The 22824-nt window shown below is 39.8% G+C and overlaps 2 protein-coding genes across 2 annotated transcripts; both read right to left on the minus strand.

Moving 5' to 3' along the window:
- Positions 1 to 1191: 1191 nt before the first annotated feature.
- Positions 1192 to 22460, minus strand: LOC145452118 (uncharacterized). The gene is made up of 8 exons (XM_080330333.1): positions 22456 to 22460; positions 20680 to 20774; positions 12694 to 12785; positions 10915 to 11103; positions 10104 to 10166; positions 7554 to 7778; positions 6136 to 6230; positions 1192 to 1658 (listed from the first exon to the last, which is right to left on the minus strand). The coding sequence occupies exons 3-8, from the start codon at positions 12761 to 12763 to the stop codon at positions 1536 to 1538; spliced, it is 765 nt and encodes a 254-aa protein (XP_080186459.1). The 5' UTR covers positions 12764 to 12785; positions 20680 to 20774; positions 22456 to 22460; the 3' UTR covers positions 1192 to 1535.
- Positions 18133 to 22727, minus strand: LOC145452732 (unconventional myosin-VI-like). Its single transcript, XM_080330889.1, has 4 exons — positions 22715 to 22727; positions 22456 to 22668; positions 20680 to 20774; positions 18133 to 18258 (listed from the first exon to the last, which is right to left on the minus strand). Exons 1-4 carry the CDS (start codon positions 22725 to 22727, stop codon positions 18133 to 18135), a joined length of 447 nt encoding a protein of 148 aa, XP_080187015.1.
- Positions 22728 to 22824: the final 97 nt, after the last annotated feature.

Consider the following 22824-nt stretch of genomic DNA (forward strand, 5'->3'; position numbering starts at 1 on the left):
CTCGAGTCATTGCGCATGACCCGAACCAAGTCATTTGACTCGCGACTCCGACAGCAAACAACGACATTTCATTGTAATTTCAAAGAACAGTAAAGTAACCACCCTATTGGGATTTCGTCTATTGGTACTGGTACTTGAAAATGCGACCAGAAACTGCTAAAAGTGAGGAAAATTAGTATATTATAAATGCAAACCATTCGATATCACCAAACACAGTTATAAAAGTGGGTTTAACAAGACTTTAACTGGAAACTGAGCAGTCAACACAATGACTTTGACTCGAGTCTAATACCATGACTCGGACTCGAACCCCTGCTCGATGACTTGACTCGGTGGTGAATTGAAAATGACTCGAGTCAGAACTATAAAAGTGGGATTGACTTCTGACTATGAGCTTTGTGACTTGGTTACAACCCTGTCATTGTGTTGACTGTTCAGTTTTGAGTTCAATCTGGTTTAGCCCATTGTTTTCCAACTGTGCTCAATTGATATAGAATGGCTCATACTCAGAGCATCGTAATTTGCCCCAGTCCTAACAGTTTCTGCCCCTATTTTTCAAGTATCGGGACCGATAGACGAAGTACTAATGTTGCCGTGACTTCACTATTCTTCGAAGTTGCAACGAAATGTCTGTCTTGGCCGTTCTAGTCTCGAGCCATGCAATATGACTCAAGTACAAGTCGAGTCATTTTACGCATTTGAAACCCTGAAGTATGATGCATTTCAATGTTCTGAAATCACGCTATGATTCCATGGATGAAATGGGGGTGGTCAAAATGATATTCAAAAAGCTAGTTTCTGCAGAAAAATTGCAGTGCTGGCGATATGATCCTCAAGATCTTCGTGTCAGTCGATTTTGGTCGTATATTTAACCAAAATTCTCAAAAAAGTAGACAAAATCTCAAAAAGGAGTAGGCTACATCTAGGCGTCCTTGGAGGACATTTCCAAAGACCTGAAAAAGGAGGACGTATGGTAACCCTACTGGAGACGTTGCTTCTGGCACTGTAAAAGTAAAACAAGGCGCCCCTATCCTTACTGTACGTCAGCTATTCATTTTTATTGAAATATGCTGGAAAAAAGGTACGAGTGCATTTTCGCCACGCATACGACTGGATCAATGAAACATTTCGAGGCTGATACTGGCTGAGTCCATTCCCTAATGTTTGCAACTGCGTAATCCGTAAACGATGTACGGAGTAAAGATTCAATGCGATTCATGTTTGCAAGATGTCCCGGCAAGACGTTTACAAGTGAGAACACAGAAATATACCGCGATGTTCATCACAGTTTCGTTATATTCATTGCTCTGCGTCTATACATAATAAATTGGTGTTAGTACTGTAGTAGCACAGAATAATATATAGGGTAATGCCCCAGTTGCCCTATAGGACGAGCCACCGCTGCCATAGTTCTAAAGTGTGAAAGACTGATCCGGCACTCATCGAAATAATTGGATAAGAGGCTGGATCACCAACCCTTGATTCTACAGTTGATACTGCAGCTGAAGAACAGCAGTTCATTACAGTCAACGCCTTTACGTTTTAACAGAGGCAGATTGGGCGTCACGGGGTAACATGGCAGTGGCGTAAGTTGGCTTGGCTTGTCCGGACGAAATGGCTTTCAACAAATATTCCCGCCCACCGTTTGCCATCCACACCTGCACAAATGAAGATTAAATGTTGAAGCCTTGCCATTGAAAGGAACCGTGCCTTGGCAGGCAAATCATGGTATGGATGTATTCAGACAAATACCATTTTCAACCACATAAATTCAATGTTGAATTGAGGAGAGGTGGCCAGTAACAAAGTTAGTATTGACATCAAGTCACAACAATAACTCGCTTTGAGTCACTGCAAATTTTTACTGTAATGTTACTACAATGCCAGCCATGGCATCATAAATGATGAAATTTAAGGGCATGCCAAAGCTGTTTCGTCTGTGATGGCGCGGCTGATGGAACTAACAATATTGGAAACATAACCGGAAATCGAATCCAGTAAATAAAGGATAAGTATTGATCGTGTGGATTTGTGGAGCAGAATATAACCTGGAAATTGTCACGAGTCATTCCATACCTTAAATATGTCAATTTTGGGTCAAGTCAATTAATATCAGGTCAGGTACTCGAGTCAAGTCAACACATTCAGATAATGTGACTCGAGTCATCCCAGCACTGAATGAAGTACTTCTACTTTTTGGGAATACCCAAGTTGGTTTTTTCCTTCCTGAACTACTTTGGACAACACCCACATCTAATTCTCGATTTTTAGGTAAAATACGTTTTAAATTTCGGCGCTTCTTCGATATACGCCCGAGATCGAAACAGTGTTTCACGTAACACCAGCAAGTGATTCCCATGAGCACGATACAATTTTATAACCGTCAAAATATTTTTTTTTGCCTTTGGAGAGACAGATATTAGGGTTGGAGGTGGGTTAGGGTCGAAGTTGGGGTTAGGTATCCAAAGATTAGGGAAGGGGAATATTAGGGTTGCGGGAGGAGGGATATCAGGGTTGCGGGAGGGGAATATTAGGATTGCGGGAGGGGATATTAGGGTTGCAGGAGGGGGATATTAGGGTTGCGGGAGGGGGGATATCAGGGTTGCGGGAGGGGGATATTAGGGTTGTGGGAGGGGGTATATTAGGGTTGGGGTTAGGGGGATATTATGGTTGCGGGAGGGGGGATATTGGGGTGAGGGGGATATTAGGGTTGGGGTTAGGGGGATATTAGGGCTGTGGGAGAGGGGATATTAGGGTTGGGGGAAATGGAGATTGGAAATGGAGATTGGAGGTGGGTTAAACCCCGGTTAGGGGTAATGTAACCCCAACGTTGAACTTAATCAGCCCCCTAACCCCAACCCTAATATCCCCCTCCCGCAACCCTAATATCCCCCTCCCGCAACCCTAATATCCCCCCAACCCCAACCCTAATATCCGCCTCCCACAACCCTAATATCTCTCTCTCTCTCTCTTGCAACCCTAATATCCCCCTAACCCCAACCCTAATATCCCCCTCCCACAACCCTAATATCTCTCTCTCTCTCTTGCAACCCTAATATCCCCCTAACCCCAACCCTAATATCTCTCTCTCTCTTGCAACCCTAATATCCCCCTAACCCCAACCCAACATCCCCGCCCGTAATTTTAATATCCCCTAACCCCAGCCCTAATACCCCCTCCCGCAACCCTAATATCCCCTCTCCCACAACCCTAATATCCCCCCTCCCGCAACCCTAATATCCTACTCCCGCAACCCTATTACCCCCCTCCCACAACCCTAATATCTCCCTCCCGCAACCCTAATATCCCCCCTCCCGCATCCCTAATATCCCCTCTCCCACAACCCTAATATCACCCTAACCCCAATATCCCCCTCCCACAACCCTAATTTTGGGATACCCCAAACTCAACTTTGACCCTAACCCACATCCAACCCTAATCTCCCTCGTTTCTCTTCCCTAATACCCCCCTCCCCCAACCGTAATCTTGGGATACCCTAACCCCGACTTTGACCCTAACCCACATCCAACACCAATATATCCATTCCACCAACCCTAATATCCGTCTATTCAAATGAAGAAAAAAATATTTTGACGTTTATAAATTTATATTGTGTTCATGGGGAAACATTTACGGGTGTCATGGGGAACACTGTTTTGATCTCGGGCGTATATCGAAGAAGCGCCTAAATTTCTATGTTCTTCTTATATTTCCCATTAAAATAGTTTAGACATGTCACACAGATCGTTACTTCTACTTGTAATTGAGCAGAAGTTTATACTGACACTAAAACTGACTACTCTGAACATTGATTTCAGTATTATTGCTTAGAGCTATATCATTTCCATTATTCACAGAAGTCTTGTCGTTTCACCGTCATTTCAGATCACTGTATCTTACACGCACCGGAAACAAAAGATCAGAGGAATACGGTCAGCCTCAGTCATGCTACGCATCAATAAACTGGCATACTGATATCGCAGGAATAATATTAGATAGCTGGTTCGTGGTACAGAACTTGAATATAGCTTTCAATACAACATCCATTGTAGCAGTATATTTATCGGCACACTGAAGGGATTTAAACAGATTTAAAAGCAGAACCAAAAAGGCAAAGTATGACGCAACAATCAAAATCACAGACCATTAAATTCGCATTGTATCAATGGCAACAATACCAAACTACGAAGTATACGGACATACGGTACTATAGTAGCAGCACAATTTGTAAATAAACAATTACACGCACGGAACAACACGCACTAATGAGAAATTTGTAGGTTATAGAGGAAATCTTTCTGTCTGCATAAAATAGGTTTGCTCAACTGAATAATAGTAGACTCCAACACTTTTAAATGAAACACAGACCTACCACGCGCAATGACAGTGAACATATTGTCATCATAGTGCTGTGCACAGGCAAGGTTTTCGCTCAGATGCTGACCGATTGACGAAGCAGATGCTTGATAATCATCATAGCAGTCTGTTTTTGCAGCCAATTTGCACTGACGTGCGAGCTCCGGCGATCATTTGCGCATGTTTTTGACCGAATCAATTTTGGGATATGCTGCTTAATACGCTCAAACAATCTTTGAGATGTACGTCCTACATACCTACTATCACAGTGGCACTTGTATTGGTAAACAACATTACGTCTTAGTAGAGAGATCAGGACAAACGTTTTTAACGTCGGTGTACAGAAAACCTACTTTCACTGGTCATTATAGTCGTTGGGATTCATTCTGCCCGAAGCGGCGTAAATTAAACCTCATTTCATCTCTCGTTAATCGCGCCTTGCGCCTCTGCTCACCGGAAAAACTGTCGCGCGAATTGGATGATATCCACTTGATTCTCTCCAAAAATGGCTATCCGGACCACATATTAAAATGCTCCATCTCTAGGGTATTGAAAAAATCAGATACAGCTCCAAAATATGGCCCACAAAAATGCCCGGCATTTTTACACCTACCTTGGCTAGGTAACGTGTCCAGCCGATTTGAAAAGCTTATTAAATCGGCTGTTCACGGTTGCTATTACAGCGTTAACACGCATGTAGTGTACACGACTAAACCCTTGTTACCCAACTCTCGAAAAGATATACTTCCTGCCTTTGATGCAAGTAATGTTGTTTACCAATACAAATGCCACTGTGATAGTAGGTATGTAGGACGTACATCTCAAAGATTGTTTGAGCGTATTAAGCAGCATATCCCAAAATTGATTCGGTCAAAAACATGCGCAAATGATCGCACGGAGCTCGCACGTCAGTGCAAATTGGCTGCAAAAACAGACTGCTATGATGATTATCAAGCATATGCTTCGTCAATCGGTCAGCATCTGAGCGAAAACCTTGCCTGTGCACAGCACTATGATGACAATATGTTCACTGTCATTGCGCGTGGTAGGTCTGTGTTTCATTTAAAAGTGTTGGAGTCTACTATTATTCAGTTGAGCAAACCTATTTTATGCAGACAGAAAGATTTCCTCTATAACCTACAAATTTCTCATTAGTGCGTGTTGTTCCGTGCGTGTAATTGTTTATTTACAAATTGTGCTGCTACTATAGTACCGTATGTCCATATACTTCGTAGTTTGTTATTGTTGCCATTGATACAATGCGAATTTCATGGTCTGTGATTTTGATTGTTGCATCATACTTTGCCTTTTTGGTTCTGCTTTGAAATCTGTTTAAATCCCTTCAGTGTGCCGATAACTCTTGAAAAGAGGCACCCGAAAAGTCTTCGAGTTTAATAAATATACTGCTACAATGGATGTTGTATTGAAAGAATAATATTAGGTAAATATTCAGCCAAAGGCTGATCCGAGGTTTTAAGAGGGTATAATTTGGGGTAGGGGGGATCATTCCTAAAGTGGTGATGTTGTGACAAATCAGCAAACATCACCACGAAACGTACATGTTAAGCGCTAAAACACAAGCGATTGCTCTGCTATAAATCTGTTGCAAGTGTGTCATAAATATTTGGCAGTGAGAAAAAGGTCTCTATGCTATACTCACGGGGCAGAGAAATTCTACAAATATAGAATACCATGTTTTCCCGTGACAAAACCTATTTCAAGATCAAACAGGAATAGGCTGTCCGGCGTTATGGAGATTCTATTAGTCGAGAAAAATACCTGTTCGAACTCTAGCGGCAAAATTTCTGCAGCTTTCTTTCTGGTGAGTCCAGTTTCTTTGAGCGGCAACTCACAAATTTCTGTATCGTCTTTGCCTGAAAATAGAGATATCACCACTTAGTCCTAATAAAATACTGCGGAAAGGATGGGTTGCACTGGAACTCCCTTAGCGCAATGGTTTTTAGTCACTGCGAGTCGATATTAGTAAGAAAATGACAACGCAATTTCTGCAATAAACAGTGAGGCGGTGACCAGTTTTGAATCACTTTATATAACAAATTGCCACGCGTGCATTGATGACGGCATCTCTGACATATCAAGACTCCAGCTTCAGCACAACCAATATCAGAATTGTAACCCAATACCGATATAAAATATCACTGCCAATACAGTCAATATCAAAACATGACATATTACTACCAGAACATTGAATCAGTGGCAGTAATTTGAAAAATACATCCAGGATTGTAATGACTCGAGTCACGATTTTCTGATGACTCGAGTCATTTTCTCAAAGTACCGAAATGACTTGACTAGACTCGAGTCAATCTGTGTATTGACTCGAGTCCAACTTGATTTATTGTGCATGACTCGAACCAAGTCGTACGACTTGAGGCTCAGAATGCCAAGACCGACATTTCATTGTAATTTCGAAGAATAGTAAAGCAACGACACTATTGTGATTTCGTCTATTGGTACTGGTACTTGAAAATGCTACCAGATACTGCTAAAAGTGAGGAAAATTAGTATATTGTAAATGCGAACCATTCAATATGACCAAACAGAGTTATAAAATGACTTTAACTGGAAACTGAGCAGTCAACACAATGACTTGGACTCGGGGACTCGAGTCATTATACCATGACTCGAACTCCACCCTCTGCTAGCTGACTTGGACTCGGACTTGACTCGAGTCAAAACTATGAAAGTGAGATTGACTTGTGACTCGGAGCCTTGTGACTTGGTTACCACCCTGAATACAACCCGCATTAATTATTTATGTACAATTAAACCCCACTGAGCTGAACATTTGTACGTTCAGTTTGACAGGTGGATATTGCTGTTTGGGAAACAAAACTTTTCAGCCGCCTTTTCGCCTAGAATTGAACTGCTATGGTCCTCATTAATGAAATCAACCGTGCTGACACGGTCTCTGCGCACAGAAAATTCGAAGTAATGACCTTTATTTTAGTCATTACGCACTGCTGTCCGAGGTTCTGCGCAGACTCGTCAAAAATTAGAGGGAATATTGCTGAATACCCTCTTACTGGACAAGTTTTAGCAGTGACATCATCGGATAAATATTAACAGGAGACAGTCGACACCAATATTTTTACGAAGAAAAATATCGGTTGGGCTCCTACTTGTCAAGGGTTGGAGACGGAGTTCATCACACACAATTGATCAAATCAACTTACCAGCGACAAGCAATAAAGGAGGCTTGTCGGGGTGCAGTTCCATTTGTCTGGCTACGTAGTCTCCATCAAAGTGTGCACACCACCAACCCCGTTTCACATTGGACCTGCTCACGCTCTGGTCCGCAGATCTGATGAACGCAATGCGGAAGTATCTCTGTACGCGGTTGACCTGGTCCCTATTTTCCTTGGAAGTGCGGGCTTGAGTAGTAGGTAACGATTTGGCAGCTGTATATTTATAAAAGATTGACTGAGCGACGTCTCTCATACCATGACTCCTTCAAGCCTGCCGCCTAAATATTTGTATTTTCAAGCATCGGAAATCCCGTGTCAAATCGAGAAGAAGAAATAGCATTCGACCTGCGTCAGGTTTAGAAATTCGCTTAAATTTGGCTCAATACATTTTATGAATCATGTCAGAGTAATTTACACTTTATTGTGAATGAACAACGGGAGTAGTTTTTGAGTCATCACGAGATATAAAATATGTGGCTTTTCCTGCTCATTCCATTGACGGATTTTCCGTAAGCGGATTGAAACAGACTTTAAATGAGTACTTTTTGACCATGAGACGTTTTTCTTATTCTGTATAAATTGATCAATTCCATCAATGCTTCTCAACTGCGGGTCCGAGTGTAAACTTTTCCGGCTGTTGACCAAAATGAGTTGAACCTTACCGTCAATTGCATAATGTAAGAGATTGTGGCCTTTTTCACATGATATGGGATTGATATCCTAGCTATATCGCTGGACAATTTAGAGCAGTGGTTCTCAACCTTTTTGGCTTCGCGGACCCCTTTTGACCGTCACGGACTCTCGTGGACCCCCTCAAGTTTTAGTTCAGTTTTAGCTCTATTATGGTGCAACCTTCATCTGTTTTGTGCAAATATGAACTGTAGGCTTGTGATAAACAGCAAAATAATAATTATTCTTGAAAATAACATGATGCTATTTATGTAGAAATTTGTAGCCTTTTATTATTTTATTAATTTTGCTGCTGTATTTCTTGAAGTACGTGGTCGTATCTTGAAAATCCGCGTCTTCGTTTTGATATGAACGAGGAGTGCCAGAAACCATTTCCGCAAAGATAGATGGAGGCTAATGCAATATTAACGCATAACGCTTCCGGAGATACCTTTGGTGTGGTCGCAACATTTATGGCACCAAATTGAGGAAACATATATTTTATGAACATATCACGCCCAGCATCTAGCGCAGGGACGGGCAACATACGGGCCGCGGGTCGGATTCGGCCCGCGACGGCATTTTGATCGACCCGCAGAGAGTTTCTACCGTCAAAGTGAAATCCTAATCTAAAAGTATAGACAAATGTTATGCGCCAAAGAATGGATCCAAGTTTTCCAACCTGAGAAAGACTGTCATGAAACGACTTGTTCTGTTTGGGTTTACATATATATATTTACGAGGAAACATTTTCGACCATGAACAATTAAGCATTAACAAGACAAGGCTGCATAACAATATAACTGGTGATATGAATGACAGGCTTGGATCATGATTCTTTGATAGCAACGAAACACTCCTTGTTCATCAAAAAACCAGCCTTGTCGATAGGGCATCCGCAATAAGAACGCACCAAATCTGATAGCCAAGCTTTAAGAGCTGGTATATCATTGTCCAATTTATGACGAATGTCAGCCGAAAATATTCGGGTTCATTTCAATATGAATATACTATTCAATAGTATATTGAAGTTCTGTACCTCCAAGAAGCTGTTCAAATAGTGGTTCTGTATATTACAGGATATAATGGGTTTGGTGGCGAGGTTTCAATTCCGGCAATGGGACAAATTAGGGAAATGCTTTGGAAATTTTTATTTCAAGCCACTGTTCACTAATTTGATGAGACTGACAACTTCAAATCGAGAAGGTTTCGCAGACATTACGAAGTCACCCTGATTGACGTTACTATCTCCATATTTTTATTTTTTCCATAAACCCCAACAAAGCGTCTCTAAACAGCAATATGTTTCTATTAGCAGGTTATTGGAAAATTGGCAATCAAAATGAATTTTGACACTACGATAGTTCATGTCAGACGAATATTATGATGATATGAGTCATGAGGTTTTAGCAGTTGTGGTGCGAAACTGCCTCATGCTTTCTCAAATTAAAAAAAATAAAATAAAAATTAGGTTATCAACCATTCTAAAAATTTAGAGGTCTCGCGGACCCCCTGAAATTGCTTCGCGGACCCCCGGTTGAGAACCGCTGATTTAGAGGAATTCGACTAACTATTCCCACTATCTCTACAATAAAAAGTCAATTCGGTGGATATATATATGATTAAAATAAATTTCCTCAAATGCAGATAATTGGCATACGATTATATCTTACTGATTAAAGAACACCAGTTACCGTAGTGTCATTACACAGCGAAAGTTTTGAATGAATTTCAACTAGGCAAGGAATTCAACTAAATCTCACGCAACATTTTGAGTACCAAATTACGAAGAAAAAACAACAACATTTGAACCACCATCAGACACAAATGTAAATTTGGAAAATAGTTAACTCAACAAAAAGTTGCTACCTGGTTCATGAGCAGTTTTCTTGGAAATGTCTTCAGGAATACTAAGAGAGTACTCGTGTGAATCTTCAAAATAGATAAATTCGAGACGAAATCATACGAGTAAAACAGTAAAAAAGAGGATTTGGGTGCTAAGATGTGGATGACACTATAAATCGGCAGATTCTTAGTACTGTGAAGTACGAACACGCAGTGGAAGGAAGCTGACAGTTGAGTAAAATCAAAATGAATCGTCAGGCTGTGTTTCTAATACTTGTAAGAGCTGAGCTGTAAGCACTAAAATCCTTGGTAAGCACAGGTGTTGGTAAATGAAAAAGTATTACCATACAGGTTTTTACATGGCAATGGACTTCTTGGTATTCATTACATTCAAACAAATCTAAGTTAACATGAGGCAGACATCTGTGGTGTAAAATTTTTCCTTGCAATGGAATGAGAATTAGGAAGAGGTAGCGGATTGTACTACAGTGGTACAAAACCCACCATCTGACCTGAAAATGTAATCAAACAAACTGGGTTTTCTCTGGTCTAAGAGGGAGAATCGCCAAGGGTGAATACTGCTTGTGAGTCACACACTGTATGCCGGACGAACGAGACTAGATCACCCTAGGTCGGATGGGAAGATCATGAACTGAAACTATGTAGCTAACAGTCTGTGAACCAGCTGAATAGATAAGTTAGCAAGGCATGAAAACGGGCTTCCATAGCTATTGAATTTAGCGGCCTATTTGAGCCAAAAATCATGAGCAGCCGATTTGAAAAGGCAGCATTTTAGATTCCCTATTTACACATATAAAGGGAGCATTGAATTTACTTGAACTGTGTGGTGAGCTCTGAGACGAAATTGGTGATCTTGACTTTGATCTTGCGGCTATCGTACGTGCCTTCTGAATCTGTAGCTGTGCCAATCGAATTTCAGCTTTCGCTAATTCAATTTCAGCTTTCGCAGAAACGATGCGTTCCTTTGCATTCAATTCCATCATTTTCGCCGACATTGCAGATTCTGTAACAGATGAATGAGACTTGACAGTGTTTCGCACTGATTTCAGTCATTTCAGAGTCTGACATGGAAAATGCCAGACATTATTTTTTGGCTGGTCCTTTTCATATTTATTCATTGCACAACTTTAATTTTCAAGTTTCATCGTGAGAAGACTGAATTTGAAAACCTGTCTTGTAAGCAATTAGACCAGTGGTTCCCAACCTTTTTTTAGACACGCCCCCCTTTATGATGGTGAAAAATTTCGAGCCCCCCTTATCGTCATATCACAGAATCCAACCGGGATGCCAGCAACCTCAATAGATTGTTTGATGGCATGGAAGGCTATGACTGCTGATGAGAGGATTAAGAAATATGAAGTTCGGTCTAGATATAGAGAAACACGCGTGAATTGGAGGTAAATCGCGAAAATTGTTTTCAGTTGACCAATTCTTTGCACCCCCCTCAGATACTTTCACGCCCCCCCCCCCCCAAGGGAGGCGCGCCCCCCAGGTTGAGAGCCACTGGATTAGACGCACAACCAATTTGTGGCTCTTAAGTTCATTCATAAGGCTCGTAACCTGTAGCAAGAGCGACTCCGTCTCTTCATTGTCAAATATTGCTTTCAATTCAAGATTCCTACCGGTATCAAACAGGTTAACAGTTTTTACGTCAGTTGGTTTATTCGTTGGCATTTCCAATTTGGAACAGTCAGCCAAATAGAACAACCACTTTGCTACTTGGATTCAAAATACCACGAGAATTGCCATACAATGAAACGTCTCGGTTCATCAAGCAAACCATCATCTTGGCTTGGTCCCAAAATTATAATAATAAAATGAAGGAACATATAAAATGGAGGCATGTAGATGCACACTCAATGGGAAATGACCTGTCAAAGTATCAAAAATTGTTGGCACCAGAAGAATGGGGAGGGGTTTGTTTCAGCCCAAGCTCCTCGCTCATAAAATCACGTTGATCATAATTTGAATCAAAACTTGTCACTTTTCTGTGATGATTCCTGATTAACAAAAGTTTCCAATATCTTCTGTTGAAAACTAGTGCTCTCGCAGTTGAGGATGATGGCAGTAATCATGCAAATTTATCAAGTTTATGCACAAGTATCAAAGTAACTTATGTCCATTTTACACACTGTGAGAAAACTACCTTCATGTAGAGTTTTCATTCTCGTTCGGACATAGCTTGGCCATGATTAACTTTGAAACAATGAGACGAACATAAACATGACCAGGATATGGCCGAAAAAATATGAAAATTGCACAAAAACCCATTTTCTATCAATTTGAAAAATGGATCTCGAAATTTGAAAAAAATGGCCATAAATTACTTTATTAGCGCCGCAACTATATGTTAAAATAGTACAGTGCAGGAAGGAAGAGTCCTATGTTACATCAATTTCCACAACAGATATATCATGATTAGCCTAATCTAAAAGAAATGGAATATAAGTCAATAGATACTATACAGAACCTTGAATATCGGAGCAATGATTCACCATATATTGCATGTTCTAAAATAATTGCAAGAAAATTAGAGAATACAAATGTTCAAATCTGCTTTCGCAAAATCGAAGTTCAATCTACATCTGCTCACCGCTTTGAAACGTCGTGGTATCCAAATCATGGCCAGCAGTGTCCAGACTTTTTGACTCTGCTTCAGCCATGATTGCAAGTATATCCGGTGCACTATTGAAGCAGTATAGCCATGTGACAAGTACTGAGACAGAGCTTCCAACAATTAGTATCACTGACCAGTGTTGGGATGACTCGAGTCATGACTTGACTTGATTCAGACTCTAGTCGCCTGTTTTGTATGACTTGACTTGAGTCACTTTGTAAAAATGACTTGACTTGACTCGACGTGTAAGAAATCTAGATTGACTTGTGACTCGGAGAAAAATTTGTGAGTCAATTTCAAGTCATCAAGCAATCGGTGCGAATAAAAATTGCTGTATCTTTCATATGTCTTGATTGTTCTCGATACACTGGTGTGACCTGTGAGAGCGACCAATTTCATTCATTCAGTGATTTTTCGTTTTACTGAACCTCCATTGTTCTATCACAAATAATTTGACCGCAATTGAAGTGATTGAACCTTACAGCGTACGTTGTCATTAACTAGTAGGAATGCAATATAGTAGCTAAGTATCCATCTCTGTTCTAGAGTGGTCATTATGGTGCCCGGTGCTCACCTTTACCAAACCTCATGTATGATATAAATTGAATCGTAAATAGTTTATATTACTCGTCAACCATTGCGTCAGGCTTAAATTGTATCCCATGGATATGTAATTGGGTAGTGCATCATATCACTTTGTTTCAACTATCTGAGGTTTCGTATTCCATTCTCTATTTTGGCGGATAATTATAGACGAAGGGTATACAGTTACTTAGTTTAGCAATTCTACGCATGTTGAGCTATACAGCTCCTATTTGACATGTCTATTTAATTCTATATACGGTCCACGATTTAAAATAAATTGCAAATGCAATGACTTAATTTTACCTCATACTTTGAAAAGACAACTTGACTTGAATTGTGACTTGACTCGTGACTTGACTTGACTTGTCTTAAGTCACCTCCAAAAATCGATTGACTTGACTTAACTCGAGTCAAAATATGCAATGACTCGAGATGACTTGTGGCTCGATGGTAGTGACTTGATCCCAACACTGTCGCTGACACAACCTTGCAGTCCCTGAGCAACACACAGGAGTTATTTCTGTACATGCATGATGACGAAGGTGATTGGTGTCTGGGAGATTTTTCATACTATTTTCAAGTGCAGTGAATAACTAGCGTAGATCAAACTGAAATGGCAGTTATAGACGAGCCAAATCCCAAAAGATTAGTTGAAGATAAGTTTGACATAAGATTGACTTTAGCAACTGCGTTTTAAGTGACTTTCATAATCTCAAAACAAGGATTTCCAGTCGCTACAAATAGTGTTGGTCCACAAAGAATAATACTTTGAGCATGGACAGATAGAAAACTGTAGCGATGGTTTCACTTTGAGTTGAAATAATTATTAAATGTTAATCACATTGCTACGAGTGCCGGGGGGTATTCATGTCAGTGTTAGGTTCTGCACGAAGGAAGTATAACACATCTGGATTCGCAGATCATTAGATACCCAATACATAACATCATTGTACGTACCACTTACCACCACATTGCTACTATTCGATGGCAGGACATCGAATACATATTTGAAGTACTACTGCTGGTATTGTAAATCAAAAATTTGCTAATTCCATCAGACAATCACTAACATTGATGCCCAAATTCATTCGGGAATTGCGAAAAATTACTTCCCTTGAATTAGAATTTATCTTCTATCTAGACCAGGGGTGGGCAACCTTTTCGGCCAAAGGGACAGATGCAATTTACGGACCTTTGCACTGACAACTTGAACGTTGATGACTTTTTTCTTTTTACGCATCAAAATCGATAATATTTATGTCATCACAGCTCAGTGTGCAATCGCACGAATTTTTTCAGTTAATAAATGAATCAGGTGATAAAGATTGTTAGTTGCACATATTGCTGGTCGCCTCTGTATACTACCGGACTCAGTTTGCATATAATATAACTAATTTCGAAAATTACCTCTGGGCCATGGGTTGACTGCCCCTGATCTGAACTCAGGAACTAAACCGACCAATACTCGTTTAATTTTGGTATGTGCCGTGGTATGGCATGAGGAAGTTTGTATCAGTGTCATTTTGATCATTATGGACACTTAGCCTACATACAAGCTACAATGAGAAGTAAACTTGAATAAACAGAATACCAAGAAATACAACCAGACCGTTCAGAGTCAAGTGCACCTGTTTGATGCTGGTGTGATCAGACTAGATGACCTTCACGGTCTTATCGATCATTCCTATCTAATACCGAATACTGTGCACGCATATTTTCTGTACCACCATCACTGCCGTTTGTTATGTATTTTGGTTCGATGAAAATAAAGACTCTCTCTCTCTCTCTATGTTACCAACTACCCTCTGCTGAACTTCCCTCCCAAATCAACATTCATCTAAATTTATATCAGAGACTCGTGTTTACATCATTTATGGTCACCTTTCAATTCCTTGAAAATTCCATCTACTCTAACTTTTCAAATGGTTTTCTGGATGCTATCAGATGCATTCCATACCTATTTCTTTTGATAACAATTATTCACAACCACGCACAGATAATCACGTAACAATGTTGCGTACTTTGTCATATCTCGTACCTTATCACTATGTTCTCAATCCGCTCTTAGGCTAATTGCAATAGTGGCAATTGGCAATCAAACCGAGCCAATATTTATATAAGTTGTTGACAGAGGACATATTGTAATTGTACAGGGTCCAGGTTCTTGCTGCAGTTGTGGGCTCAATCCCCAGCCGGATCTGACTACAAATAACTAACCTACTCTAACCTAGAGTTTTACAATTATCTATAGTCAGACCAAAGACTTGGCTGTAAGACTGGTATCAGTGGCTTCCCTGCTCATCACAAAGGGACTGCATGGAGATAAAATGATGGTGACAATTTGATAGACTTGCATTTCGCTTGCCTCTGCATTGTTCAAACACATCAATATTGATATAAACAGAAATATGCCGTCAACATTATTGATTAAACGGCGACTCAGGTTTCATGGTCTATTACTTTTGGAATACTTTGTTTGGAATTCGGAAGCGATAAACTGATGCTATTGGTATTAATGACCGACAAAACTGTGACATTGATACAGTCCATGAGCTCTGTATTCTACAATGCGTTTTCATTCTTTCTTTCTCGTTTATTTTATGTATACTTCTTTTATCTGGTCATTCATTGGCATTGTTTGTTCAAACATAGGCCAGGAGTATCCCGGATAACATCCAACATACCTAAAATTGCAAAGACCCCAACCCGTACCCTTCGGTGTCATGTTGATGACATTAATGAATCTGCTCCAGTTCTGCCATTGCAGTTGCTCTAACATTGTTTTTGGTGGTTCTGAGAATATTTTTTCATCTTCAGTTCCTTAATTTATTTTAATGCACACTGAAGCTCCTCCATGAATACATCTCACATCGCTGAAAGTCATAAAGTGATATTTTTCAGCACTTTAGGGACACTCGGTGTATTTTTAAGTTGTACTAGTTCAGAAGCAGCAGCAACATAACCATACACAAAACTCACATTTAACTGATATCTTTATTTTTTTCAAAGACTCAAAACTCATTTACCATCACCATCACCACAATCGCATTGCACATTGAATCTAATAACAGCATATTGCTAACGGTATACTCAGTTCACGTTTTACAATTTTAACATCTAACAATGCAATAGTAAGATGCTGATAAAATTTGCTAACAAAGGTCATTTCATCGCCTAACAGAGAACGGATTACCTAAGAATACTGTACTTTCTTTGGAACAGGTTGATAATATAAAAAAATGGTACGTTTTATTGCCGACACTTAAAAACATCAACACATGAAACTTTATTATACTTCAATGAACCTTGGCGAATTTCACGCCCACAAACCGAAAACTGTCTTGACAACGGTTTCGAACGCAGTTCGAGCCGATTCGCAGGAGGGCAGCCACATGAGATCTTTGGACTGCGGATCGTCGGTGAGTTTAGAAGAAGCGTCGATACTGGCGATAGCACAGTCCAAACGAAACCCGAGTCACACCCTTGACGCGAATAAATACCCCAAAATGGTCAATGAAGACATATGGAAAACAGCAAAAAAAGCAGACTTGAAAAGCGACCCTTCGTAGTCCAACGAGAGCTTAAACGAGGAACTGTCGCCAATTCAACATTACCCTGTCAATCTTCTTCCTAGCGACATAAAACAGAGGAAAGAATCGGTATGAGCTGGTGGTTCCGTGGCAATGTGTTTTTTCATTATTTTAGGTATCATTATTGCGCTGGCATTATTCAATCGGTATCATTCTAATTAGTTGTGGTTAGCTTAGCCGTGTGTCAGGGAGCGGGCTCGAAGTGATGTACTGGGCGGTATATTTTTCGCGCATTATACACTCTGCAATGTAATGTCGACTGTGGATCTGCTTGAGCCCTTAAGTTGGGTTATGATTCTCAGTTTATCGAGCCAAGAGGCTTAGGGTATGATTTCGTCGACAAGTTAAAGATTTCATGGGGTCGAGTCAAATTTTGTGTGCAGTGAATGCCCGGAATCCGGAAAAATGGTATTTTGTAGATGCAATGTAGACGCATACAAAAATCACATTCAGCCGATATCCCAATTTTTTCAAAGTCTCAAAAATATTTTTCCAGTAAGATCAACTATGATGATCGCATTGCTCATTCAATCTAATGACATTGTATTGCGACAGACATACTACGATATTCATAATGTATGTACCACTAAATGTTCAGCGTCCTAGTGCATGGTAGTGTGAGCTAGATCAATATACACCACTCATTTTCAAAGCTGTGGACAACATTTGATTTTGAACAAAAACATTACACAGCAGGAAGGAACTGTAGGTGGATTGAGTACGACAAAGCACAATATTTCACAGCACATGCATAACGCTTGGTCCATTTTTTTTACGGCTTCTACATCAGAGAGCTTTGTTATGACATATGACATTGAAAACATAATTCAGATACACATTATTGAAACATAAGTATAATATGTTCGCTGATCAGTCCACATTTCTACAGTTTTAACAATACTATAACAAGATGCTGATACAATATGGTTAACCTGTAAACGTGTTATTTAAATAGTACTACTATAAATTCTTAGAAACATGAAGGCAACGAAAATAGCTCAAACCAGAAAACATTAGCATATGAAACCTAGTGGTCAAGAAAGAACATTGATATCCGCACCGATATATGGGTTCTGACAAACCAGGGGAAACAAGCAATATTGATACCGTACCAAAAATATCCAATGAAAACACACCCACTCCCTGGCATTCGAATAGATCGCAATAAAACGATCTCAATCTACCTTGACAATATGTCTGCGGCTGAAGTACAGCAGTTTACAGTCCTAGCTTTGTACGGTCACAACCATTGACCGTTGACAGGGTCTGGTTGAGTGTTCATCATAGCAGTGGCATAGGTCGACCTGGCCCGTCCGGACGAAATGGCTTTCAACAGATATTCCCGCCCTCCGTTCTCCAGCCACAACTGTAGAATGCGGATTCACTGGTCTACAAATTCCGACAAAAATTTTGCGCCAAAAATTTTAATGATTGATTTAGGCTAATTTAGGGTTGCTGGTTCCGATTCTGTGCTCAGAGTCTCTCTATCACGTCAGATTTTTTCGGTCTTATTCTTTCTCATTTTCATGAATTAATCAAATTTTGGCTTTCGTTAGTGACATTACGGTGTGCGTACAACAGCAACAGATCAAATATTGTTATTGAAATCATCTATAATGATAAAACCGGGGTTGTTGTAGAACTTTGGCTTTCGGTAAGCATACAACAGCAACAGATCAAATATTGGTATTGAAATCTTGAAATGAAATCTTCAAAGAAATATATTCAGTTACCGTGATTCAGAGGCTATTTCACGTGTTTTATATGATAATTTAACTCATGATAGTGGTGCAATATTATCCTAACTACTTTCTACTTTACAAAAACCAAATTGCAAACGTAATTAGTTCATCCAGAATACTGTTCAGGTACATGTTGAAGTAGTTGCAAAACATTAGCGTTTCCATAAGTACTTCAAGTAGTAAAAATCTACTTGAGTACCTCGAAAAAGTAGAAATATTCAACATATATAATATCTCAAAAACGTGATGTGATAGAGCAAAAATAAGGTCAGAATTAGGTATAATTGACCCAAAGAAGTCCAGGCGCAAAAATTGTGTAGACCAGTGTTATTTATGGATGTATTCTGACAAACTGCACGTGCACATTTTAACCACATAATTGATATGTTGAATTGAGGAGAGGTGGTCAGTAAACTAAGTCGGGATCAATTCACTACCTCTGAGTCACACCAAATTTTGACTCGAGTCAAGTCAAGTCATTTAAAAAAATTTGGTATCACGTCACAACTCTAGTCGCCCGATTTTTCAAGTGAATCGAGTGAAGACAAAGCACCTCAAGAAATAACTAAATCTAATTCCTAAACGCTGAATAAATATATGTATTATGTTGCATGTTCGGTTCATATTGATATTAAAATGCGAATGATGGATATTATGAAAGATGACTGTAACTTGGAATACTCAAGCAGATTTTGGCTCATTGCACTATTTATAAAAAATATTACTTCTTTAGACAACTTCCACTTCTACTTGAGAGTTTTAGGTAAAATTAACGGCGCTTCTTCGATAGTAGGCAGACATCGAACAATGTTCACCGTGACCAGTGATCACCAATGAATGAATGGGATATTAGGATTAGGGAAGGGGATATTAGGGTTGGTGGAATATAAGGGTTGGAGGTGGGGGGATATTAAGGTCGGAGGAGAGGGGATAATAGGGTTGGAGGTGGGTTAGGGACTCCCAAGATTAGGGTTGAGTTGAGGGAGACGATATCCAACCCTATTATCCCCCTTCCTAATCTTGGGATACCCTAACCCACCTCCAACAATAATATCCCCTAACCCTGATCTTGGGATACCCTAACCCACCTTCAACCCTAATATCCCCAGCTGTAGTCTTCGGATACCACAACTTTAACCCTAACCCCCCTCCAACCCTAATATCTCTCCTCCCCTAACCCAAATACTTCCCTCCTCAAATCCTAATATCCCTTAACCCTGATCATAAGATACCCTAACCCCACATGCAAAAGTAGACAATATTTATGCCGCTGTCTTCACTCAATTAAATCAGCTTGTGTTGGCGGCCGTCCACACGTAATTTGAATTTAGGACTTGGACCCCAAACTTTTGAGATAGGTTTATTCAACTTAAAAATTTTCTTCACACTCTGCGTGATTTAAGTTGACCGTATTTTTCGATTTTAATATAATAGTGTTCTTGCAATATGAGCCCTACTGTACAAATGCGAACCGCAGAGGAGAATGACGACCCCATAACCATAAAAGAAATACCAATTTGTAATTGTGTGTGTCTCCCAAATGAAGGTTTTGTGTGATTCCAATATATATTTTGACCATAACGACAATGCAGCAAAGTGGTCAATAGCAACTAGAAGATGCATTATCAATAAATATGTGCCATAAAATCTCGAAGAGACCCCTCCATTAGCTCTTCCGCCCCCAGTCATGTTACATCTCAGTAACTACATATGCATACCATACTGATATCGTGGGAAGAACATTCCATCTCTGTAGCCCTAGGATTATCTGAGATTGAGGCCTACTGCGGTGCTAAGTGCGAACCGCTAAAACACAGGCATTGTGCAGCCAATAAAAGTATTACACGAGTCAGTCATCTACATTTGCCGTTAAAAAATTGTTTATAGATATCGCTATCATCACCTTTTCCAGGTGCCGTGTTTTGCAAGGCAGGGAAATTATACTAAAATGAATTACGATGTCGTCCCGCGACAAAAGAATTTCAAGATCAAACAAGAGTAGGCTGTCCGGCACTACTATTTATTCTACTATCCCTGCTATATACCTGTTCAAACTCTTGAGGCAATATTTCCACGCCCTTTTTTCTGGAGAGTCCAGTTTCTTCGACTGACAACCCACAAATATGCATATCGTCTTTTCCTGAAAAATAAACTTTTGCCGCCTGTTCCCGTTGAAATGCAAAAAAAAGGGAAATAAAGAAGTTTATGCCCAGGACTAGGCACGACTCACTTAGCGCAGGAGTCCCCAACCTTTTTATGGTCGCAACCAGGGTTGTAGTGCCCCGAGTTCAGTCGAAGAGCAATATGGAGAAGTTGTGTCGGATACGGCTTTAACACTTTGCGTGATTAGCATATAATTAAAAATATGGACGATCGTAAAAATGGGCATTACTACACATGCTTTTATGCTTCAACATGTATGTTCCCCAGACAAAAGAACGGAAACTATAAGTAGAACTCAACGTATAATACTCGCAATTGAAAGAAAAATACAGATACTACTTCTAAAAAGCGGAAGATATATTTCATGTCTTCTGTCCAGAAATTTTCAACGGTTGTCTGTTAAAACAGGATTACCATTAAAAAAAGTCAAATTCCACTTTCCAGATTAAGACACGTCATTGGATGCTAGGTATAACAGGTAATTGCTAGAGTGCAAAATGGTAGTTTCAAACATTGAGGGGGACCATACTTACTGAGATGAAATATTTGATATAGGCGACAATGCGGTGTGAACGGAACCACGCAACCCGGTATCGAAATTATATTCAGCGATACTTTCGGTAAAACATATATGTCGCTCCATATCTACCGTGCACAAAGCGCAACAAAAATTCTTGGTATTACTTAACTTTTATGAACATTAAAATGTTGGTACTAAGTGAAAACAGCCCCGAAATTCCTTAGGCTATCTTTCTTATTTAGGGATTGAACTTCTAAATGGAATGAAGCTGTACAAAATCATAAATATAAAAAAAACGACCAAGCAGACTTGGATGGTGTCTCAATTCTCCGGCATCAAACTCTGTGAAATCATCCAAATAACACTGGAATAGTTTCTAGTCTCATCCATCTGTTACAGCATCTGCAACTACAGGAACTACTTCTTGTCAAAGTGAAAACAGCGAAAAGTAAGTAAGTAGTTCACAAAATTTTAGGAAGTAGAAGTAGCGAAAAAAGATCTACTTGAGTAAGTACCAGAAGTAGAGAAAAACTACTTAAGTACTTCAAAAAAGCAGAAGTACTTCGTTACTGACCACCTCTGGTTAGAAGTGCTTGTTATTACTTCATTTTCATGTAGCAGATGAAAATATTTAATCTGACGAATATTACGATTTTTATTCCCATCTATGCACGAGTTCATTTATGTGAAAAAAACACCAACGGTGAGTTGGCAAATCTATTGCAGTGTATAGCGTCGATTTTGAAAACAAATTAAAACGCTGGCACGCGGGCATAAATTATGGCGTCCAAAGTTTTTAAGACTTTCAACCAGAATTTTTCTTTTTTCGTTGAATTGCACCCAAACACTGGCAGAGTAAGAATATAGCACTTCCCCCTTTATTGTACTTCAGGAAATATATATTTTCAGAATTTTCACCTAGCATCGAACATCCTACAGTCATCAAAAATGTAATTAATACTACTGAAAACCCTATCGCTTGGAACAGTTGAAAAATTGATAACATCTTTGAATAGCCTATATATTGACGAGAGCTGACCTATATCTATGTTTCTACAGAGACAAATGTTGGCCAGGATAGCACTTGTAACAGGTTGCAGACAAAGTGCATCACACATGATCAATCGAATAGACTTACCGGCGACAAGTATTACAGGAGCCTTGTCTGGGAGAAGTTCCATCTGCCTGGCTATATAGTCTCCGTCGAAATGAGCACACCACCAGCCTCGTTTCATAGGAGACAAGTCGCCGCTCTGATCCCCAGGCTGGGAATATGGCAATCGGAAGTATCTCTGCACTCGGTCGACCAGGCCTGAATTCGACGCAGCGGCATGGGCTCGAGTCACAGGTGCTGAATTACAGGCTAGATATTTAAAAATAAGCAAGACGCAGCAAACTTGCTACCGTCATGACTTCATCGAGGCTGTCGCCTTGAAAGGCATTATCTGTATTTTCAAGTATGGGTATTCTTACCTACATCAAACTAAGAAATAGATTCAATCTCTGT

The sequence above is a fragment of the Botryllus schlosseri genome, chromosome 12 (assembly GCF_051294905.1).
Source record: "Botryllus schlosseri isolate E-star chromosome 12, Bs_hap1, whole genome shotgun sequence".
Lineage (NCBI taxonomy): Eukaryota > Metazoa > Chordata > Ascidiacea > Stolidobranchia > Styelidae > Botryllus > Botryllus schlosseri.

Excerpts from the sequence above, each read along its gene's own strand:
- LOC145452118 (XM_080330333.1), bottom strand. The coding sequence starts at position 12,763 with ATGGCTGAAGCAGAGTCAAAAAGTCTGGACACTGCTGGCCATGATTTG. Across the intron at positions 10,167-10,914 it reads GAGCTCACCACACAGTTCAA|ATTCACACGAGTACTCTCTT; the intron begins GTAAATTCAATG and ends TCTATTTTGAAG. Across the intron at positions 6,231-7,553 it reads TCCTTTATTGCTTGTCGCTG|GCAAAGACGATACAGAAATT; the intron begins GTAAGTTGATTT and ends CTCTATTTTCAG.
- LOC145452732 (XM_080330889.1), bottom strand. Across the intron at positions 20,775-22,455 it reads TCCTGTAATACTTGTCGCCG|GAAAAGACGATATGCATATT; the intron begins GTAAGTCTATTC and ends TTTATTTTTCAG. Across the intron at positions 18,259-20,679 it reads TGCCTCAAGAGTTTGAACAG|TTGTGGCTGGAGAACGGAGG; the intron begins GTATATAGCAGG and ends CGCATTCTACAG.